This window comes from Pseudopodoces humilis, chromosome 13 (genome assembly GCF_049639895.1).
Source record: "Pseudopodoces humilis isolate 2021_Gansu_Grassland_sample_001 chromosome 13, ASM4963989v1, whole genome shotgun sequence".
NCBI lineage: Eukaryota > Metazoa > Chordata > Aves > Passeriformes > Paridae > Pseudopodoces > Pseudopodoces humilis.
In genome coordinates this window covers 2,251,711-2,273,334 of record NC_142212.1, presented here as the reverse complement: position 1 = coordinate 2,273,334, position 21,624 = coordinate 2,251,711, and the positions used below count along the sequence as shown (strand labels likewise).

The 21,624-nt window shown below is 40.8% G+C and overlaps 1 protein-coding gene across 3 annotated transcripts in view; it reads right to left on the bottom strand.

Moving 5' to 3' along the window:
• IARS1 (isoleucyl-tRNA synthetase 1) overlaps positions 1-21,624 on the bottom strand; it is a 92,211-nt gene that overhangs the window by 16,806 nt on the left and 53,781 nt on the right. For all 3 annotated transcript variants that reach the window (XM_014260450.2, XM_005531822.3, XM_014260449.2), the window contains 10 exons: positions 19,142-19,228; positions 18,390-18,473; positions 14,823-14,970; positions 11,952-12,072; positions 8,162-8,253; positions 7,737-7,814; positions 7,224-7,345; positions 4,497-4,599; positions 4,293-4,376; positions 270-444 (listed from right to left, as the gene is read on the bottom strand). In XM_014260450.2, the coding sequence (XP_014115925.1) occupies positions 270-444; positions 4,293-4,376; positions 4,497-4,599; positions 7,224-7,345; positions 7,737-7,814; positions 8,162-8,253; positions 11,952-12,072; positions 14,823-14,970; positions 18,390-18,473; positions 19,142-19,228 (1,094 nt within the window). The remainder of the gene's footprint in view (positions 1-269; positions 445-4,292; positions 4,377-4,496; positions 4,600-7,223; positions 7,346-7,736; positions 7,815-8,161; positions 8,254-11,951; positions 12,073-14,822; positions 14,971-18,389; positions 18,474-19,141; positions 19,229-21,624) is intronic.

The following is a 21,624-nucleotide window of genomic DNA, read 5'->3' as shown; positions in this document are numbered from 1 at the left end:
TGCTTGACACTCTCTGGGGGGAAAAACCTTTTCCTATTATCCATCCTAAACCTCCTCTGACAGGAAGGAACAGTTTAACAGGAGAACAGTTTAAGATCAGTGCTTGTGGCCATTTCTAATTTACCATCAGAAAAATACTGGGAACAAAAAAAACCCAATTTTCTCCTCATATATGAATAGGGATAATAAGAGGGAAGTAGGCCTTAAGCTCCCCAAAGCCCACAGGAGGATACCCTGCCATCCTCGAAGGGCTCTGTCCCACTACAGACCTGTCTCCTGGAACCTCTCCAGCTGCTCGCTGCTGAGCTCCTTGATGGCAGCCATGACAGACTTGAAGGCTCCCTTGAGGCGCCGGCCCAGCACGGTGTGCTCGGGCTCGGCCCGCAGCCGCACCCCATACCTGCCCTTGTCCGCAGACAGCGTCAGCGCCCGCACGTTCAGCTCCTGCAGGGACACACACAGGACACGAGCTCAACAACAGCGCCAGGGAAGGTGTGAGGGCCTGGCTGCGAGGCCTGTACGGAGTTATCTCTGGACCAGGTCATTGGCCAGCACTGGGAGAGCAAACAAACCTGACCGAACCCACCTTCAGCAGCACAGCCCATCCTCACCCTCAGCCTCCAGGTGGCAGTTCTTTGCTATTTTCAGGCAGCTCTCACCTCAAATCATCCCATTACTCAACAGCCCTTTTTACCTCCCCCTCACAGCTGCCTGAAGAACCAAATCCATTCCCTCCGTGTGCAGTGGTGGAGCCAATGGCCGGGCAGAGCTCAGGACGGAAAATGCTGCTGGAACAGTCCTTTCAGAACATATTGAGCCAGGAAACCAAAACCAACCATTTCATGGTTGAGGTTGTACCAAACGGCCTCATTTTGTCTCCTTCTTACCTGTTCATTCCAGCCCCTGACTGCACACAAAACCAGCCTGCTCAGAAAAGCTTCTGGCTGTGCCCTGCAGCCAAAACAGCTTTATAAAACCTGCATGGACTCCAGGAGAGGCTCCAGACACTGCAGGAATGTGTGTGCCCATTTTTCTGACCTGCACGTGCAGTTTTTGTCCCCATATCTGAAGGGAACACAGCGGTGCTGTGCAAAGTTTTACACAACTGATTGAGAGGACAACGTTGCTTTCATATCAGGAAAGAGCAAGGCTGGAACTCTTTGGAGAGAAGAAAGCTGAAGGGGGATATGACTGGGGTTGGAAAACATGAGGCACAGACCTGCATGTGCATTTCACTGCAATCCAGCAGGTCCTGCCTGCCAGGCTGCCCAGTATTTGAAACATTTGGCATTTAATGCCCACTGGATGGTGGTCAGAGCTCCCATCACCATCCTACAGCATTACCAGGTGCACTTGGCAAACAAGCTGCTCCAAGGCATTTAGGAAGCAGAAGTAAATGGCAGCATCAGCATGACAGGACTAGCAAGTAGCCAAACATTTAGATTGAGAAATAATGCTTAAATACAACCTCTGAGCTGCAGCCTAATTCCCTAGGAAGTCCTACTGACATGAGGAGCCAAAAACACAACTGAATCTAATTTTATTTAATACATCTTTTAGGAAATCTAATGAAAATTGCGCACTTCAGAAATTCAGTTTCAATGGGGTGCTGCTGGAAATGAGCCCATGAGTTGTAAATGACAACCTCGTGGGGGAAAAGAAATAATAATCCAAAAAATAGCACAAATTGAAAGATGACTTTGGGCCTGATTAGATAAATCACAGAGAAGCCAACTCCATCAGGACAAGTTTTCTGTACTAATTAGATTAGGAAATAATTCTTTTTGAACATATTATCCATTTAAAAACCCAGAATGAATTTTAGAAAAACAGGCAAATCTGTATCTTAGGTCTGTTTACATCAGTCTCTGTGCTTTGACTTAAAATAATTCTTAATTTTATCTTCGTAATTACTCAAAATTAGCTCCTTAACACATCTTTCAAATCTCATGTGGACATACTGAGGCAACCAGCCCTTCCCATGACCAGTTGGAAGAGCTAGCTGTACATGGAATGCCTGAGAGCCTTTAGCTGGTGCCATGTACCCCAGCTATGCCCAGTCCTCAGAACACAGACAGAAATGTCAGAAATGCTATGCTTCAGCTGGGCTGGGTTCTCTAAGCAGGCAGCCTGAAAAGGAAAGTACTCATTATGTAATAGTGTAAGAAATGAAAAAGTGCTGGGCCCCCCAGCCACAGCTCCTCTGTCAGATAATTCAGCCCCATCACAGGCTCGGTCCCTGGGTTTGATGTAGAAGCCGAATTTCTCTGTTTTACAGCAGCCCTACACAGGGCTGGGGGATGGAGGGAATACAAAGAGTGGATGGAAACAAGATTCTGACTGTGCACAGAGTGAAATTTACTCAGAGAAAACCTTTCCCTGGAAGCAGCTGGGAAAAGAAGTCCTGACCCAGGCTTGTAAAAGGCCTCAAATAGAAATGAATAAAATGCAACTGTGTCCAGTTGCTAAAAGCCTCCTGGGTTTATTTCATTTTGTGAGCTTGGCTATTTTTGCATGACAACTCTATAATCAGGCAAGTTCTAATATTAAAATCCATTTATTTAAATGACTTGCTGTATTCTGAAGATGAGAGAGCAGCACTGCAGATCAAAGACTACAGCTCCTACTGCAAAAGCGATGAATGAAATTTCTGAAGAATTGACAAGTATATTTTTCCAATTCTTTTGTCAGCAACTACACGAAATTAAATGGTGTAATTCTCCTTACCCATTACCTCTGGCATCTGCAAATTTACTCCTGGCAATCAGTGAAGGTTCCAAAGCTCTGAATAGGCAGGAGGTTGATGAACAAAGCTGCAAATGCAGTCCAAGCAATGCTGCCCAGCCTGCCTGTAATCACTGACCTCTTTAGCTCTGCACCATCCAGTAAACAACAGGATTGATTGCCATGCAGTACAATAAAACTCACACTAAGCTCCAGCAGCAGCTTGTTGAATTTTAAGACACATAATAAAACCAGGACAATAGACAGCACTTTGAGTTTGTGCTTCCACAAAGGCATCTGAGTTTGTTTTAACTCATCTCTCCAGAAGAGAGACTTTTGTCTGCAGCAGGCAAAGGAATACAAACCAAAACTTACTCATGTACAATCCAATTACATAATAATTTAAAAATTGTTAGCTTTTTTGTTACCTTTCATTAGCTGTAGAAACTGACAAATTTTAGCAACCACTCTTTTGGAAGTAATTTGAGGATGCTAAACTCATCTCCCTTAAAGCTGGATTCTCTAGAATCTACAAATCCATTTTTCAGATCCCAAAAATGGGACAGACATTAGCCTAAATTTCACAGAATTCTGCTGTTGAGGAGACTCAGATATTGAAATTATTATAATTAATAAAAACAGCAATTCTGAGGCAAGGGATCATAAGTGCCAAGTCTAAGAGCAATAATCAATAAGTTAACATGACAGAAAAGCTTTACAGTCCCACTTGCAAATCAATTACTATCTTTTAAATTAAAATTCCTCTAGTGAACAATGAACAATTCTTAAGCATTTAACTCCCACAGTAACCAAAAGCAAGCAGCACACAGCACTGATGCAGAGGTCCTGTGCACTGAGCTGTGACTTCCTGAGCCAGTGCTCATTCACCCAGTAGAATTTTTAGAGACTTTCCACAGATGTGTATTTAGATTTGGGGAAAGCTCACATTGCTGGAATTACATATAACACAAGTTTCAGAGGTCCTCCTGTGCTTCATCTCCTGAATTCCCTAATTGACATGGCTGCCCTCACCAAGGCAGGTGAGGTGAGCTGATCCTCCTTGGGAAGATGCACATTTTTGTTCTGTTTGTCAAGGTAAAGCAGGTGACCTTGACAATGGCAACTTCAACCACAACACAATGGCATATTTTAAGCACATGAGCAGATCTGCTGTTACAGATACCTCACTGAAGAAACAATCTTTATTCTGCCAAGAACAGGCACAGGATAAGGGCCACACCATTTCTGCACAAGGAAAAACCTCCTCAGATCCTGTACTGCCAGTGCTTAGTGGGAACAGAACAAGAATTCTGTGCCACTGATCCTTGAAGATGGATTTCATGGCTTTAGAGAATGCATACGGGTCAGATTCTAACAGCCTCTCAGTCCAGTGTGGTCAGTTTGTAGGATTAAGTATTTCTCAACACTGAACTGACTTTGGCACACCCACTGATATCTCCTTTCATTACAGCTCTCCTGGAAATTCATTTCACCTGTTAATATGGTCAACAGAAAAGGTTGTTCAGGTAACCACCAGACACAATCCCCATAAAACATGATGTTCTTACCTCGAGTACGTACTTCTCTAAAGACCTGATGTTTTCCAGTGCCTCTGGATCCTGGTGGATAACTACTACTTCTTTCAGAGGATACTGAGGAAAGAAAAAAAAACAAAACAGAAACTTAACTACTCAGTTTCCCCAGGTTTATCCCAAAGTTACAAAGCTGTTGCACATTCCCAAGGTATGACAGGAGATGTGAGGAGTTCTAACCTTGACTGGGATGGTTTTTCTGTCTCTGATCACTCGTCCCAGCTCAATCACAGACTGCAAACAAGAAACGGCACTTTCAATTTTTTTGTCGATGAGATCCTCCCTAGATTAGAAAGGAAACATAATTGCTTCATTTTCATCACCTCTCTTTGAGCAGACTGAAAACATTTTACCCCCTTCCCTGACATTTCCTGCCACAGACTCAATTATGCCCTGGTTGGGGCAATTTGAAAAATGAACAAACAGGCTTTTCCTCTCTCTTTGTGGAGAAGATGAGGAGGAAATAACCTGCTGAAAACAAATAGCAGAGCTATTTTTACATCTTTTGTTAGCACCTCTCACAAGGTGCACAGGATTGAGTCATATAACCTGTTCTAGTAATAGCCAATAAAAAGTACAATTTACATTAATAATATCATAAGAAGATGCAGAAAGATATTATAAATAGAGTACTTAGAGCAACAATGAATTCCCCGTAACAACAATTTACTGGATCTCGATTTATCATCTTTTCCAGAAACTGTGGATATTTGAGCTTGATGTTTTAGATTTTTTGCATCCTTCCAGGCTCAATAATTGTAACACCCCTCCATTTTGAGGCAAGGCAGGATTGGGAATTTTTTTGCCTTTTGGCATTTTTTTGGGGGTGGGGAGAGGATTTGGGTTGAATTTTTGGCTCATTTTTCTTTTTTTTTGGCAGTTGACATTTACATCTTGTTTCAGGTGTACAGGCAGTGAAATGTTCTGAAAATATGTTTTTCCTGATTTGTTAAGTAGATGCACTAATTGGGCAGCTCCTTTAAAACCGCTCAGGTATCAAAGCAAGAACAGAGGTATTGGTTAAAAAGACAGATATGAAAAAATTAAATGAACACAGGTACTTGCTGTAACCTAAGGAGCAGAAGTGCTGGGCTGAAAACCACAACTGCAGTAAGGCCAGAAAAACAAAGCTGGTGAAAGAAAATTTAAAAAATTTAAAACTGAAATATGCCCATTAAGACTTAAGCATTAAGACTTTGAGTTGGTTCCACATCTTTTGAAGCTTTTGTTCTTCCAAAAGCCAGTCCCTGAGGATGATCCTCCAACAACTTGGAAATGTGGAAATTACAAGATGGAATATTCTGCTCCCAGAAAGCTTCATACAGGATTATGTGACAGTATTTCAATATCACTGAACAACACTGCAGAGCCAAAATATAAGAATATTTTTCAAAGACTGAATGCAAATCCACAAGATTTAATGTCATCCATCTGTTCAGACACTGAGCAACCAAGCACGACCTCGGTGGGGTTTTAACACAGGAGTTCAGTCAAGCTCAGCTGTGAAAGTGGCCAAGTCCTCCAGCTTTATCTGCAATCACCATACTGGCAAAGTGGTATTTTCTGTAACTGCATCGAAAAATCTCTCTTCCTATTAATTGACAGTATTGTCTTTATGCTGTATCAGAAAACTTTCAAAGTAAATGCAGTGATGTGCTTTGCAACTCCAGGTGAAACTCCAACATCAACAACACTCTGGATTAGAAAAGGCTTTTTCTATGGGACAAGGGAACAACTGATATACACAGGATCAAATAAATGCCACAAACTAGCAACAGACAAAAACCCAAACAAAATGCAATACAGGGAATAGTGATGCAAGCCTCAAACACATCCCACATTTGCATGATGCAGCAGCAAGTCAGCAGTAACTGCAGTGAAGAGTGACTAAGCCACTTTTAAGTGCTTGTGCTAAGCCCCTGCCTGAACTGAGTCCCTGCAAACAGCTCCCCATCCTTCCCTGACTCCTTTCTACAGAAGCCCAGACCTACTCCTGGCAGCTCCCTGATGAGGGTGGCATTGATTACATATTCTTCACAGCACTTGCCCAGGGAACAGAAAATCAGCACCATCATTATGTCAATCTCCAGCTCCCTGTTGCAGTAACTCTCACTATTAAAGTGATCACAAAGACCATACATCCTCCTCAAAGCGTGCAGCAGCCATAAAAAGATACTCCATTAGAGAAGGTTTAAATTTTTAAACTGTAAAGTATCAAGGTCAGGTCCCCTGTCCTTGAGGGTTTTCACACTGAGCTGCAACACTCAAGGGAAATTTTTCTCATTTTCAGATACCCAGAGCAGACAGTGCTGCAGGAACTAAATGCAGGAACTTAATCCACTGCAATACCAGTGATCTCCCTGATCCTTTAGGGCCTTTCTCAGTTAGAAACTACAGCTTTGAGCCAACACACAGTTTGAGGAGTAAAAAAGGATATTCCTGCCCACCACAAGAAAATATTATGAGTTGGGAACACGCATTCCTCCTAACTGGCTTTCCTTCCTACCTCCAGTCCTTTAAGCTAACACAAATCTACTGCCTGAATATGGAGGGAAAATTCCCAGCTAAAATTGAGGGTGAAGTGTGAAGTGTACTGCAAGGGAAATGTTCTCCTACAGCAAAGAGACTAAAATTCATCAGATCTTAATCAAAATATAAACAATCTGTGCTCATAGAAAAGAACATGTTCACTAGCATCCTAAAGTTTTTCAGAGACAAAGAAGTATTTACATTATGAAAGCAGTCTGGTTTCTTGTTACGCAGTTTTAAACACAAGTGAGGGAGCACTGTTCTGTGAAAATTAAAAAAAACCAAACAAACAACCAAACCTCCAAGCCCCAAAAATGAACAAAAATCCCCCAACAAAAAACCAAACCCCAATTTTGCCACCTAAGAGCTGCCTCTTACCTGACTTGGGGAAGCATGAGGTAGTGGATGCTCTCAATGTTCTTCTCCTGGACTGAGGCTGGATCAATGAGTGTTTTCAGATTCTGGTACATCAGCTCAGTGATAAATGGAGTATATGGTGCCTGTAATATTGCATTCAATCACCAGCTTTCCTTTATTGCTTGTACATTATGAATCAGTAATACCATGAATTACATAAGGACAGTTCAGCAAAAACAATGCTTACAAAGTGTCTGCAAGTGGGATGTTATTCAAAATGCAGACTGAAATAAACACTGGAATTCATACCACTTATTTACCTTCTGCCTGATATTTAAATGTTATTTTTTGGGCATCAGGGAAGAAATTATATTGTGTCCTTATCAATCACGTGATAAAGGCCTTCTTTTTTTACCACCATGGGGCAGATAAGCAAATAAAAGGGAAAGATGGAAAATAAACTGTGCTATACAAATATGCTTTTACATTAACTGCCTTAAAAGTGTTACTGGGAGTGGGGTGTAATTCCCTTACCATGAGCCTGCACATGGAGAACAAGACACTAAACAAAGTTTCCAAGGCCATAATGCAGTCCTCAGTGCCATTCTCGCCCTAAATGAAGAATTCACCAAGAAAAGCAGCGATTTGAGGATCAGGAAATGCACTTCAATAGACTTCAAAAGTTTTCAAATGCACTTCAAATAGGCTATATTAATACAATACATGTGTTTTCCAAACTGTATTAACTTTGGTCAATTCCACTGAGCAAGTGCAATGGAATTATTGGGCATTTTGGTTGGGTTTTTCCACAAAGGAGAGAAAACAGTTAAATTTTGTGCACTTTCAGGCACAATGACAGCATTTAAAGCCAAGATCTTGTGTGGAGCTGCCATGAATCCCATTCCCAGAGACTGCCAGGACTTTGTTGCCAGTACAGGACTGCAGCAGCTGATCCCTACCTTGAGTCTCCTGCGGTTCATTCTGACGTACCAGTTGGTCAGAATATCCACAAACTTCACCAGCCGAGGCACGACCGTGTACAGCCTGTAAGCTGCAAGGAAAAATGGTTCCTGCAAGTAAAATCTGCCCTCTGCAAGCTCCTCACTTAGAAACCACATCATCATTTACAGTCCTGGTATTAAACACAGCAGAAAGCTCCAAAAAGTAACTAAATATTCATCATTTTACAACTGTATTTTGAATATGCACAGCATCCCTCTCATGCTCAAGACAAACACATTCCCCCCTCCCAAATTGCTTTCCTAATCCCACACAAACAGACATTGTGGGAGCCTTATGCTTTTATCTGACTGGTAAAGAGGATAGTGGATAAGAGACTATTAATGGCAGGGGATTGGGCAAATCCTCCATTCACCCATGCTGCAAACACAGCCATGGCACTGCAAGTTGAACAGAAATTATTGCAGAACCAGAAAATAAAATTTTCTTTATTACTGACAAAGCTTCCTCCTTTTGCTCAACAGATTTAAAATGAGACACCTACCTCAACCAAGTCTCCCCATAATTACAGGTTTTCACTATTTTTCTAAGTAACAGCGTAAGCTAAAATGCGAAGCAGCAGCAAGGCTGATGAGGTAAGAGATAAGCAGAGCTGTATTTTCAAGTTCTGTGTAACTGAAATCAGGGAAAGCTGCCAGCCCCAAGGTCATCACCAACATCACTACACAACAAGGAAACAAATTTCAGCTCTTCCTGAGAAGTTTGGGGGGGATAAGGGGGATGGACCTTACAGAGGACTCAATTTGCTAAGGAAGAACTTGTATTTAACTTCTCTAAAAGCCAAGAGCTTCTTGAGCTCCATTCTGAAGCAGCTTCATTAATCAAGCAGCTACTGGGTAAAATGGATCTTGGCTTTAAAAGCTCCACTACACTTTTCACTGTGTTTTGTAAAGCAGAAGTGTTTTTAAAGGCAGAGAACTGGGATTTAAACCTAAAAAGGAAATGCCCAGAAGATTCACATCATGCTGGGGAAGACATTATTTATTGGGAATTTGTAATCCTAAAAAAAATCCTAATGTTTCTTCTAGCTATGCATTTATTTAGTTAGGAGACACATTATAAACAAATCTTAAAATAATAAAAAATCCCACCCTTCAGGGACAGTGTATCTTTAACAAGAAATACAGTATTAGCCTGGAAAAATGCAGTTCTGTTCTCAATAGCTGTAACCAAATTGTGAATTCTGCTTTTTTTTGTGACTCAGGAAAAAGCCATGGATGTACTTGGAGGCTCTACACACTTCTTTCATTTCAGTCAAATACGTACTAAAATAAATGCTTGTATTGGGCATTTAATAAAAGCCTAATAAGGCTTATTGATTTTTAATACAGAATTTTAATACCCCTGAAACACATCAGGTTTCAACAGAATGTAACTTGTGCCATTTTCCATGAACACTGGGAATGGGGCTGGGCCTCCTCCAGTTGCACACACTCCTGGAACACAAAGCTCTCCCCATCCAGGAGCAGCAGAGAGCTGTTCCCCCTCTCTGGAGTTTTTCCAGGCTCTCTCAAACACCCCAGAGTTGGAGGGGGCACAGGTTCAGCCCAACCTTGCCCCTCAGCCCATTCAGGTGAGGTCAATCCCACATTGACCCCACCTGGGCTGACACTGCCACCTCTCCAAGTGCCAGGAGAAACTGGGGCAGAATTACCATAAGTTGGACTTAATGGAAACATTTTTCCAGAGGCAGGAGATGGGTGTAAAATTCAGCTCCACTCAAGGACAATGGATGAAATGAAAGAAGCAGAGTCCAGCTGCAGCATTTCCCTGGTCAGTGGGGTCTCCTGCACTGCCAATTTCAAACCTGTGTGTTCTTATACCCCATGACCTCCAGCTGCAGGAATTTATGTTTTTATTTATCTCCATTATTGAGCATTTGACAGTATCAGTCATTATAATTTTCCCTTGTCTCTTCCTGACATTTTTCCTACTTGAAGTAATATGAAGTAGAAAATCTTTAAAAAAAAAATAAAATTCCAAAATAGGTTTGTAAAAGAGATTAGAGTATCCTGTCACAGTACACAAATTCACTGCATCTCATTAAGATCTGCCTGACTGAGTCCAGAGTTTATGCAGAAAAATAAATTGAAAAATTCTGGGTTTTAATCCCTTCCAAATGAGATTGCCACTCATTTGACGAGCACACGATGTTATCTTCATCAAACACAAGACAGCAGCATTTCATACCAACACTACTGCCTTGGAAGTCTTTACATTGTCATCTTCCAACAGGAACTCTCTTCTGTTTGGAAGGATCTCCTTACTTTACAAAGATGGTCACAGACACACCCCTTTTGGTCAGATTCATCTTCTTCTCAGAAATCAGAGCAGATAATTCAAGTTTCTACCCCCATATTCACCTTCCTACAAATTTTTCTGGCTTAAACCATGCACTGATTCAAGATCCCAGGTTCACAAACTCACAAATTAATTTTTTGCTGTCCCTCAGAGTATTTTCCTCCTCACATGCAGCACATAAACTTGCATAGGCTCTGCTTGGACTACATGAAACTCAACACAACCACCATCAAATTTCAAGGATAACAACTTGCAGGAAGAAGCCACATTTTCATCAATGAGAGCCAGCTTTTGTCATACTGCTAGGTTGGGTAGCTTGAAGATTCTTTCTTCCTTTAATGAAACGTTCTTAGATGAGCTCACGTGAATTCTGCTCGTACCAAATGACCCAGTTTACCTATCACAGCAAGATAAACTCACAGTACTGGTCTTGCTGAGAGTGACCATCCCATCAATCAGAGGGGGGAAAGCAAGAGATGAGGAACTACAGGATTGTCCTGTGTCCTCATGAACTCACATCTGGCATTTAGCTATTTCCTTATTATCTGTTTTCACTCTTAACACCTTCCTTCCCAAGCCCATAGCTTCTAAAAATTCTTCTGAGGGCAACTTAAGATCACAGGCATTGAGGGGGGTTATTTGTTTATTCATGAACAGGAGTGACAATGGCCAAAGCCACCTTCTTCCCAATACCTGGGCTTCCAGTGCCCTCAAATGTACCAAAGCTTTTTCAAATCCCACAGTGACTTTATCTGCAAGTTTGTCAGCTACTTCAGGGAGTCCTTGCAGCATCTCCTCTTTGCAATTAAGTGTCCCAGTGTAATGTGGGCACATCAAGAGGTATGGGATCATGGAAAAGACAACATGCAGGGAAAAAAAACTTGGACAATATCTTCTTACAGCTATCCTAATACCATCCATTCTGCTGCACACACTCCCACAGCATGATTCCAAACAAACCCTCTCCATGGAACTATACCGGGGAAAAATTTATTGCCAGTGTTCATGTACCTCTCAAAATTATTTTATTCAGCTGACTTGAGCACTGCCCATTTTATCCCTTTTTTCCCAGCTTCTCCAAATTCTATTTGGCTTCCTTCTCACTGCTGTCTTTCAGTGACTATTATAATATTATTAATTGCTCCAAGCACTGCAGCAGACGTTGTTACAGCAACAAGCTCCATCACTGAGCTCACAGGATTAGCTGTGACAAAAAAAGCCTCATCACTTTTTGAAATCTCATGAACAAGCATAGCAAAATCTGACTTAACACCCATGAAAGAAGCATTCCATGGATCATGGTAGCTGGTTGAAGATTTCCTTCCTTTTATCAAAGTCTCTCATGGAATTTGGGAATCTCTGTATGGAAAGGCAAGTTCTGCAATCAAACATGAAACACCCCCAGACCCCCTGAGCAAAAATGCATACCTGCCATTTCAGCTTTGAAGAACTGGATGAGGGACTGGGTGAAAGAAAGAATCCATTTATCCATAATGTTATTGCTCTCCTTAACTGTGTTCTCATTGTACAGGAATTCTCTTCCCTCATCCTATCATCAAAACACAAAGCACATTTCCAAGTCATCAGGGTATATAATCAAACCTCTATATCCAATTACCTGTCAGCCACCACTGTTTTGGCACCTTCCCCGAGTTACACTGGTTTCCTACCAGCAAACATTAAATTCCAGATGCAGGTATGTAAGAGAGGGAGCTGTGGAAAACCTGTCTCCCACTGCTGCCTCACCACAACCTTTAACTGCAAAAGAGGCTGGTGATTTGGGCCTGTTAAAGCAGATAAAAAGCAGTACTAATCCTTTCCCTGTGTGCAGGATGAACCCCAGTCTCCAGACACAGGGTAGGATCCTGGAATTTACACAGCTCCTTCACCCAGGAGGATCTGAGGCATTTCTAAGGAATTTACTATGCAGATGGATTCTATTTGGGGAGCAGGCCTAGAAACAAGACCGTTACTTTTTTAAGAACATGTGACAATTTCAACACATTAAAACACAGATGAATGTAGCAACCTGAAAAAACAGGTGGAATTTTTAGCACCCAACAGGCACACAGTGCATTTCTGCTGCTTTCCAGAGCACTGATGATGTTTGCAGCCATCTGAGAAATGGCATCACTTTGCTGGTTCTGCAGGGCCTCCCAAGCAAGGCCATGTCTGTGCCTGCCCTGACTCTTTCCCACATTCTTACAACAGGTTGGAAACAGGTTTTGGGGTTGGTTTTGTCTGGGGTTTTTTTTTACAAACAATATTTAACAGCTGGTTTTAAAGCCTTTAGACTTTCTCTTCCCTCAGAGTCCAGATGAAAAATAATCTGTTTGGATTGCTCAACCCAGGAACTACAGATACACTTTCACAGCACAAAGGAGAAGATTCATAGGAAAGAAATGCAGAAGAAGAGCAGTCCCAGTGTGAGGTCAGCAGTCATTAACCAACTACAATTAAAGGGAGAATTACAATAAGCATTAAATCATTATTATACCTGATCCAGGACACTGGGATTTTACTTTCTCTCTCGCAGGAAGCAGAACACAATGAAGGAGTTGCTTAAACATGTGCATGAAATCTAATTTAAGCATAATCTCCTCCAGTAGCCCATTCTTTTGCCTAATATGCTGCAAAGGAATGATTTTGCTATTTAGAAAGAAAAAAATCCATCTACTGAATTACCAAACCTATCTCCTTAAGCACCTGTTTTTTCCAGTGGGGTCTTCCATCCCCAGTTGGACTGATATTGCAAGATTTAATGGGATCATGGCAAAAAGCTATAAAGTTCACTTTAGACAATTCAAAGGCCACACGGAACAAACAAGTGTATTTTGGGGGTAACATCTAAGTTTGTCTGATGAATGCTGTCTAGGGATCCTAAAAAAAAACTTGTTAAATATTAGAATCTGGAGTTAGCAAACTTTCTTCCACAAAGACATTGCTAACACAGATAATCCCAATTGTTTAAGTCAGCTGTTTACTTTACTGATTTCTGAATTCAGCTGCCTTTATTGATTCAAATGACAGCTCCACAGTGACCACTGCACTGCAACTGCACATGTAGCACAAGGTCTGGACTTTTCATTTAGCTCCCACAAAAGTCTGCACTAAACCTGCTGTCATTAATTTCAGCTGAAAGATTAAAATTGGTTTCAATAGAAACTATACAATATACACATCAAATCTTCAATTTTAATGAAAAATTACTATAAGAAAGAAATTTTAATCTTGCTTTCACACTGAAAGTGTAGAAACTCCTGTCACTCATCCAGCATTTTTAGTAGACTTCAAATGTAATCTACAAGTTTAAAGCATTATTGCTTTTGTGACTCGCCTTTCTTTCCATTCCATTTCTGAAATTTTTTTTCTAAGCTGCATTTAAATATAACTTTTAAAAAAATTACTGTCATGTTACAGAAGACAATCTCCTTGCCGTGGCTAATGTATTCAGGACTGAGTATTCCCAAGTTAAGCATTTTAATGCAGATTCATAATTAAAGTTCCTGTAAATGAGTTAGCTCAAGAAACTGTCACAGCAGCCACTACTGAAAATAACTTTCCTGACTGATTTGCAGTTCTGCTCATGTTCAATGTGTGTGTGGTGCTGAGCACTGATCTCAGTGCAGAGGAACTTGCAGCCCAAGTGACAGACCCTGCAGGACAGATCCTCCTGGACAGGAGCTGGTCACACCACGCAGAGGAACAGCAAAGAAAAAGCAGCAGCACTGAGGCAGGATCAGCGGGAACTGCTGCCTCCAGCTGCTCTGGAAACACTGCCAGGAAAACCCACCCAGGTTTAGCAAGGATATCTCAGAAGGATCCACTCCAGCACTGTGGCTTTAACTGGTGTTCCCAGGGGGTGAGGAGCAGCAGGTAACTGCTCAGTGTTTCCTGACCCTACAAACACCAAGTCTGGATCTCCAATTTCACAAGTCTGAATGCAGCAGCTTCCAAGGGATGTGATATAAAAGGGACTCAACAGCACTCCAATCTGAGAAATGAGAGCTGTCAAGTCTTGGCAGTCCCCCACCTACCTCTCCTCCTTTCTATTTAATAACCACGGTTGAGAAGAGAAAGATGCAGGTGATTACAAATATAAAGCATGGTACAAACAGTAAATAAAAAATTAAGAGCAAGTATAATATACAACCTGATCTAATTAAGACCAAGGAGGCAAAGATCAGATGACCTCCAGAGTCCAGACCTCCCTTCCAATCTGAATTTCCCTACAATGCTGATTCCCTTTAACCCTGAAGAAGCAGAAAATCCCTTGCCCTCAGCCCCCCAGATCTGTACCTTGTGCTGCAGGATCTGAACGTTCTGCACCAGGAAGCGATAAGCATTGTACCAGGGCAGGAACACATCCTTCAGGATATCCCTCACTCCCTCCTCCTTAAACCTCAGGTTTTCTGCTCTTACCACGGGAGAATTGATCAGGTACAACCTGCAAAATAAGAGGACAATACTTCAGAGCTTAAAACTGCGAATACTGATAGGGTTTCCCATTAAAAACTCCAAAGATGATTGTATTGTAGGCATGTAACAAACTGAACCTAAAACCATTTACTAGAAACTGCTACAGGAGTTTTTCTAAGATGCTGCATCCAGAATTTGAATTGAAATTTTCTTTTTTACTCTAGAAGTTAATTGAAGTGCTAACACATGCTCAGATGCCATCAGAGTATAAAACAAGCAGAGGCTGCATGGTTCATCTTTAGGATGGTATCTGTTGTTTTGGCAGTATTTTTAATTCCTTAACCACTGCCCAGTATTTTTCTACTCACTCTTGTTCACCTCCTCAATTATGAAAAGCTTTGACAGAACTAAGGAGCAAAACAAAACATGCAATTCCAAGAGAAAGAGCAAAAATCAACATTTTCAAGAAAGACAGCCCCAGAAGGGAACAAAGGATGTACCTCCTACAATACAAATGTGCCTCAGCTCCAGAGGCAGCTCTGAGGGACCAGAGGATCCAGGTGACACCAACTACTTATACAATGGACAGAAATGTCCCTCAGCTTCTTTGCTGTCTCTGAGTTTAAAAAAAAAAATAAAAAAATCTTTATGCTTTATGCCCCCTTCTTCCCCAAATAAACATCCTGTCTTTAAAAATAAACTGGAATCCATCAAATTAACTCAAAGAGAAACCAGGCCTTACTCAGGTAACAAAAAAACAAGCAAAAACTTTATTTATATATATAAATATGTTTTTATTTATTTATTTATCTCAGTTAATTTTACAAATATGAAAACCAAACATTTCTTCATTTTAAATATTGCGGCATTTTTCAATCCAAATTTATTAACCCATTTTCTCACATTTTTCAACGTTTAAAATCATAACTCTAAACTAATACAACTTTACAGGCACTTCCTTTAGGAGGTTTTAAAATCTTAATGGGGTTTGACACAGCACATTCAAGAATACCAGACCATAAATTCTTCAGGAGAGAGGGCTTCTTGCATTAAAACTAATAGATAAAAATGGAGCTGCCAGAATAAACAGACAGTAGTGCAGCACAGAAACGGGCTTTTTCAGTACTGGATTAAAAAAAATAACAAACCCAAACCATTTTTAAGCACAGATTCATAGAATAGCTTGGGTGGGAATGAACCTCAAAGATCACCCAAGTGAATTTGTACCTGAACTCGAATTATAAATTTACAGAAGTACCAAACAATTAATGGCAATGAGTAAGTAAGTCCATAAATGAAACTAGAATTTAAGCCTATCCTTAATTCACACCTTCCCTCTATCACAATTATTTATGTGCCAGTTTGGTGGTGCTGTAGTATTGTTTTCTGGGGGGGTTTGTTTTATTAAAGCAGCCTCACCCTACTTTACAATATCTAAATGTTAACAGAAGAGTGATTTCCTCAATTACTCCAATTCAAAGACACATTCAATCTATGGAAAGAGAAATAAGGCACACAAGAAAACAGGAGTCCCATCAGTTTAGTTACACCCATTAAGTTACCCACAAGTCAGTGTTACTGAGTTTGCATGAGAAAAGAGTAAGTAATCTCCTCTTCACCCCTCTAAACCAGCAGCTTGTTGCATTATTTCCTCTGCATTTTAAGACCAGGTTGAGAGGAGGATGTAACTCCTCACTTCTAACAGCAGTCCTCACCCCAGGACAGAGGAAAGCAAAGGCCTGGAAAAACCATGACCAGCAAATGCTTTCTGACATAGCTCAGCTTGGACAGGTCTCCAGCCCAGGTCTCAGCAATACCAAAATGCAACTGTTTTGGCCCTTCTTACAGATTTCACTCAGGATTCAAATTTCATGAAGCCTCAAGTTGGGTTGTTGAATTTACTGTGCTGTTATTTCTGCTGGTTGCCCTTTCTACTCAATTCCATATTCAGTTCACCAACTTATATCTATATTTTCCGCTGATCTATTTATCAAGCTGCTGCTGAGAATACTTCAAAGCTGCAGTTAGAATATACATATATATTTGTGTACTGCAAAAGCTGAAGAAACTCTGCAGGGAAACGGTGCCAAGGAAAAAACCTCAGTTGTAGCTTTTGCTATAAACAGAGAACATCAAGCACCTCAGAATAGGCAGAAAACTGAATTGTAGAGCTCCTTCCAGAAATGAGCCCAGGCTGCAATGCTTTTTACTCTCTGTGTGGGTGTAGGTATAAATAAATGTGACATTAAAGAATGAGTACACTGGCAGAAAAATGAATTAGCTTCTTATAAATTAAAAAAAAAAAAACAAAACACCAAAACCCATGAATAATGGAACTGCAACTTCTGATGTTTGAAGTTTTTTTGGTTTGTTTATAAAAAAGGCAGGTTTTCTTTTTTTTCCAACAGAAACATCACCTGTGATTTAAAAATCTCCAGTATGAGTAACTCCAACCCTTTTCACTCTTATTATTGCAGCTACCAACTCAGTGCTACCCTGCTAACACACCTTGTTTATTTGTAAAGAGCAACCTTGATTAAACTTAAGAACTCCACCCAGCTCTTCATTGTAAACATGTACTAAGTCTTTTAAATGCTAAAGCTTGAAACAACTAGAACTTCACATTGATTCTTTTAAATTATCCAGAAGTAACAACTGTCTTCCCCAAATAAACATTCAGCTTCCATTCAGCCCATCAATTCTGTGTGTAGCTGTAACACAGTGTGTGAGTTGAAGGGTTTCTTATATACACAAGAATTACAGGGCTCTAGAGAAATGTCCAAGTAGTGCATTCCTGCAGTTATTAAAATGTCTTTTATGTACCTTTACCTCAGTACCACTTGATGCATGTATCAGTGCACCAAGCCAGAGTACCAAGTGACTGTGTAATTACTTTATATGTTCCTGTAATTTTAATGAACTACATGAACTGTATTTAATCTCTTTGACCAGGACAATTTATCTACACACATTAGGCTGCTCCACTTCTGTTTCTCTAGTGCCACTACTATTAAGTGCAAATTATGTATTTACATCCACAAAAACAAAGCACTTTCTCTCTAGAAAATGTCTAGTGCAAACAGGAAACAAATGTTTTGTTCATTAAGCATAGACCCTTCTCTAAGCCAATGATTTAACAGTGACCTTGTATAGTGGTGTTATCAAATATTTTATTCACATTTTCATGGGCTCAACTCAGACTATCAGTGCTGGAAGGAGCAGACCCCTTGGGCTTTAGGGAGGGAGATACGTACTGCATCCATTGCCAGTTCTTTGGAGTCATCCACTCTTGTAGTTACTTGTGTCACTGTGCTCTAGAAGCTTCTAAAATTAACTTTCTTCCTGCTTCCTGTTTCTTCAAACCCCCCCAAGCAGCCTCCTTGGTATGAATCTGCCATGGGCTGGGAGCCAACACATCCCACTGAACATCCATCAAAGAAATCCTACCTGAGTGCATCAGCTCCATAACTGTTCACAATGTGCATTGGATCAGGATAATTCTTCTTCCTTTTGCTCATTTTTTGGCCATCACTAGAAAATATCAGAATGTAGGCATCAGTTCCCAGAACTCTTGTAATACATGGATAAAGAAAAAAAGGCCCTTCATATCCAGCTCTATTTTTCTGTCCTAGTACAGTCCTGGTGGCATGAACATAATTATATATATCTATATATTAGCACATTGTTTCTGTAGGACCGTTGAACTTAAAAAAAAACAACTGAAAAAAACCAAAGCCCAACCCAAGAGGCTCCCACGTTACAAATCTAAGCAGGAAATCTGTCCTTCCTACCCAAGCTGAGGAAAGATACACGTCTTTTGAATCAATCCCTCCAGCCCACTGGCAAAGCTTCATTTGAAAATAAAGGGAAACAAATATAATTAACTTTAAATTACATCTAAAACTACATTTATCATCCCCTTTACTCTGCATAACAGGTATCATTTCTTTCCAGTTCTTGTTTTTCACTTTCTCTCCCAAGGCAGGACTAATCCTGCTGGAAAGAACCCAGTGCAGCAGATGTTGGGATGTGTGAGCCTCTCACTCTCAGATGCCTCTTATCTTCTGCAGCACTGATATCTCCCTGGCAAGTCTTAACAGCTCTAAAGTCCATTTCACATTCCATTTACAATTTGCAGGTCTTATCTGAAACATTCTTTGACTAAAAACCTGCTCAGGAAGGAGCTGATTGACACCAACCTGGCAAGGACGAGGCCATTCACAATGACATTCTTGAAAGGAGGCCTCCCAAAAAGTGCAGTGGACAGCACCAGCAAAGTGTAGAACCTGAAACAAGAGACAATATAAATGTGACTTTATAAATACACCAAGCTAAAGCCCATGTGTCTTCATTACAAAATAAATATTTCATTATGCTGCCTTCCTCCAGCAAAGATAAATTTTAAGTCTGGGGAACATTTATGTGGCAGAGTCAGAAGAAGAGCTTATTGAAAGTAGATCTTCCTATTTGAAGTGTGTCATGCTGTTTGCTTAGCTGGGATCTACTAGTTCAGGAAGGCAGAAAAATTCTAATAGGAAGCATTAGGAAGATCATGAGGAAGAAAACTGCAGCATTTTCCCTCTTTAGTACAAAACAGGGAATTCTGCCCCCGAACAAGTTTCCTATTTGCTCACTGCAAACCTGTGAGCATGGGATCAGTAGGACCAAACACAGCACTCAGGACCAGCACATTTTGTGTGTTTGTGTGTTGTGTGTTCTTCAGCCTGACAGACAATGGAAGATAGTATAGAAGTATAAAAGCAAGTTCTCAAAAATGGGAGAAGCCTCCTTCCAATCTTGCCAAAGGTTTGATTGGAAGGAGGTTGTGGTTGCCTGCTTAAATCAGCCATCACCAGGAAATAAGAGAATGTTCTCACAACAAAGGGCAGCAGTGGTTCCTCCCTGCCCTATCTGATGTGTTTATAATCACTCTATAAACTGGAACACTCTGGAAATCAGTGCTGGAGCAAGCACAGGCACCTATTGTTCACAGGCTGATATATGATTATGTCTGGGAAATTAAGTGGAAGTTCAGGATGATGTGATAATTTCACACTCAGGAGCCAGAGCCTTCACCAAAGGAGGGATGTGTGAGCTGCTGGAACTGCACTGTTGGTAATTACTTTTAAGAAAGTAACTGGAGGGTGGGCCACAGCTTTCCTGGTTCAAAACAGGCATCACACTGACAACTGCTTAGCAACCTTCAAAGAGAAGGTGATTATAAAAAAGCTATAATAAGGCACAGGAGGTTATGTCTCAGAACTATGTATTTGCATGCAGATTTAGAGGAGAAACACCTCAGTGGGGGGAAAAAAATAATCCATCTGTATGTTCCAAGGCTGTTTTTATCAAAAAGCAGCCTACAGTTGCAAAAGCATTATTCTGACACTTGAGGGTCCTCTGCAGAGGTTGCTGTGTGTACATTTATTAAGTGATTTCCATGACAGCTCTGATACTTGTCTCAGACAGGGCCCCAACTCTCAAAATCACCTCAACTCACACTGCAGGATACAAATTCTCCTTATTAAACTGAAGTTTAATTTCATGAATTTTAACCAATACTCTTCCACCTGCACACAAACATTTGCATTCCCTGTCTTGATTTTTAACTTTCTTAAGAAAACCCCTAAACACAAATAATCTATTTACTCAGGTGACTGACACCTCAAGCCTACACAGCTGAAAGTTCATTACAAACACAGCAGTTTTTCCTCTGTACCTACTAAAAAGTTCCTCATTGGCCAACTCCCAACACCTTCTGCAAACTAGTCACAAATTCTCCTATTAGAGCACCCAAATTTGCAGGTAAAAAACACAAGGAAGAATCAACTAGGAGAGATTTCAATATTGTTTAGGAATTCCTAATTCCCTGTATTAGGAAGACTGTACAGGCAGACTGTGGGCACTGAAAATTGCATCCAAGGATACATCACAAATTTTATGTTCAAATTGTCAAACCCAAGGAGCCTCAGCATGAGGTGCCTGAGTTGATGACAGCTACAAGACTGTCTCTGAAAACCTGTGATCCACATATTCTGATGGAACTCTCCTGATTCTTCCTCGGGTTGTGCTTTTAAAATTCACCTCATTCACTTTGAATATTTTAAAGCAGTGTCTTTCTGCACCTTATTTTTGAAATATCTTATCCACAGACACATTTGTTTCCTGAAAACTTCCTCAATTTCTCTGCTGCTTCACTTTCCATTCACCAAATCTCTGACTGTTTCTAGGTATATCCTTGCAGATAAATAGCTGTCAGTCAAACAACAGTAAAAAAACCATAACAGGGACAGAAATTCACTCCTTTGCTCTATGTTCCACCTAGGAGAGAACAGTGAGGGAATATTTTCTCCTTTTTTTCTTGAGCAACTGTGGGCAAATTCATGATCCTGTGGCTCATGCCAAACCCTCCAGCTGTGAATTGCCTGTGAGCCACCACATTCAGACCATGGCCACAAATCTTGCTACATTTCCTTATACAGAGGCAGAGCCTTCCTTACCACTCTGCCTGGACTGCCAGTCATGCAACCCAGCTACTCTAAGATTTTGTCCTGTGGCTTTAACAAATATAACTCAGCTGCTTCTCTATCCATGCAGAAAGTCATCAAAAATATCACTTTCCTGGGCTATCACCTTTGTCACATTAATTTTCCCCTTGTCTCCCTTGATTTTTCCTCCTCTT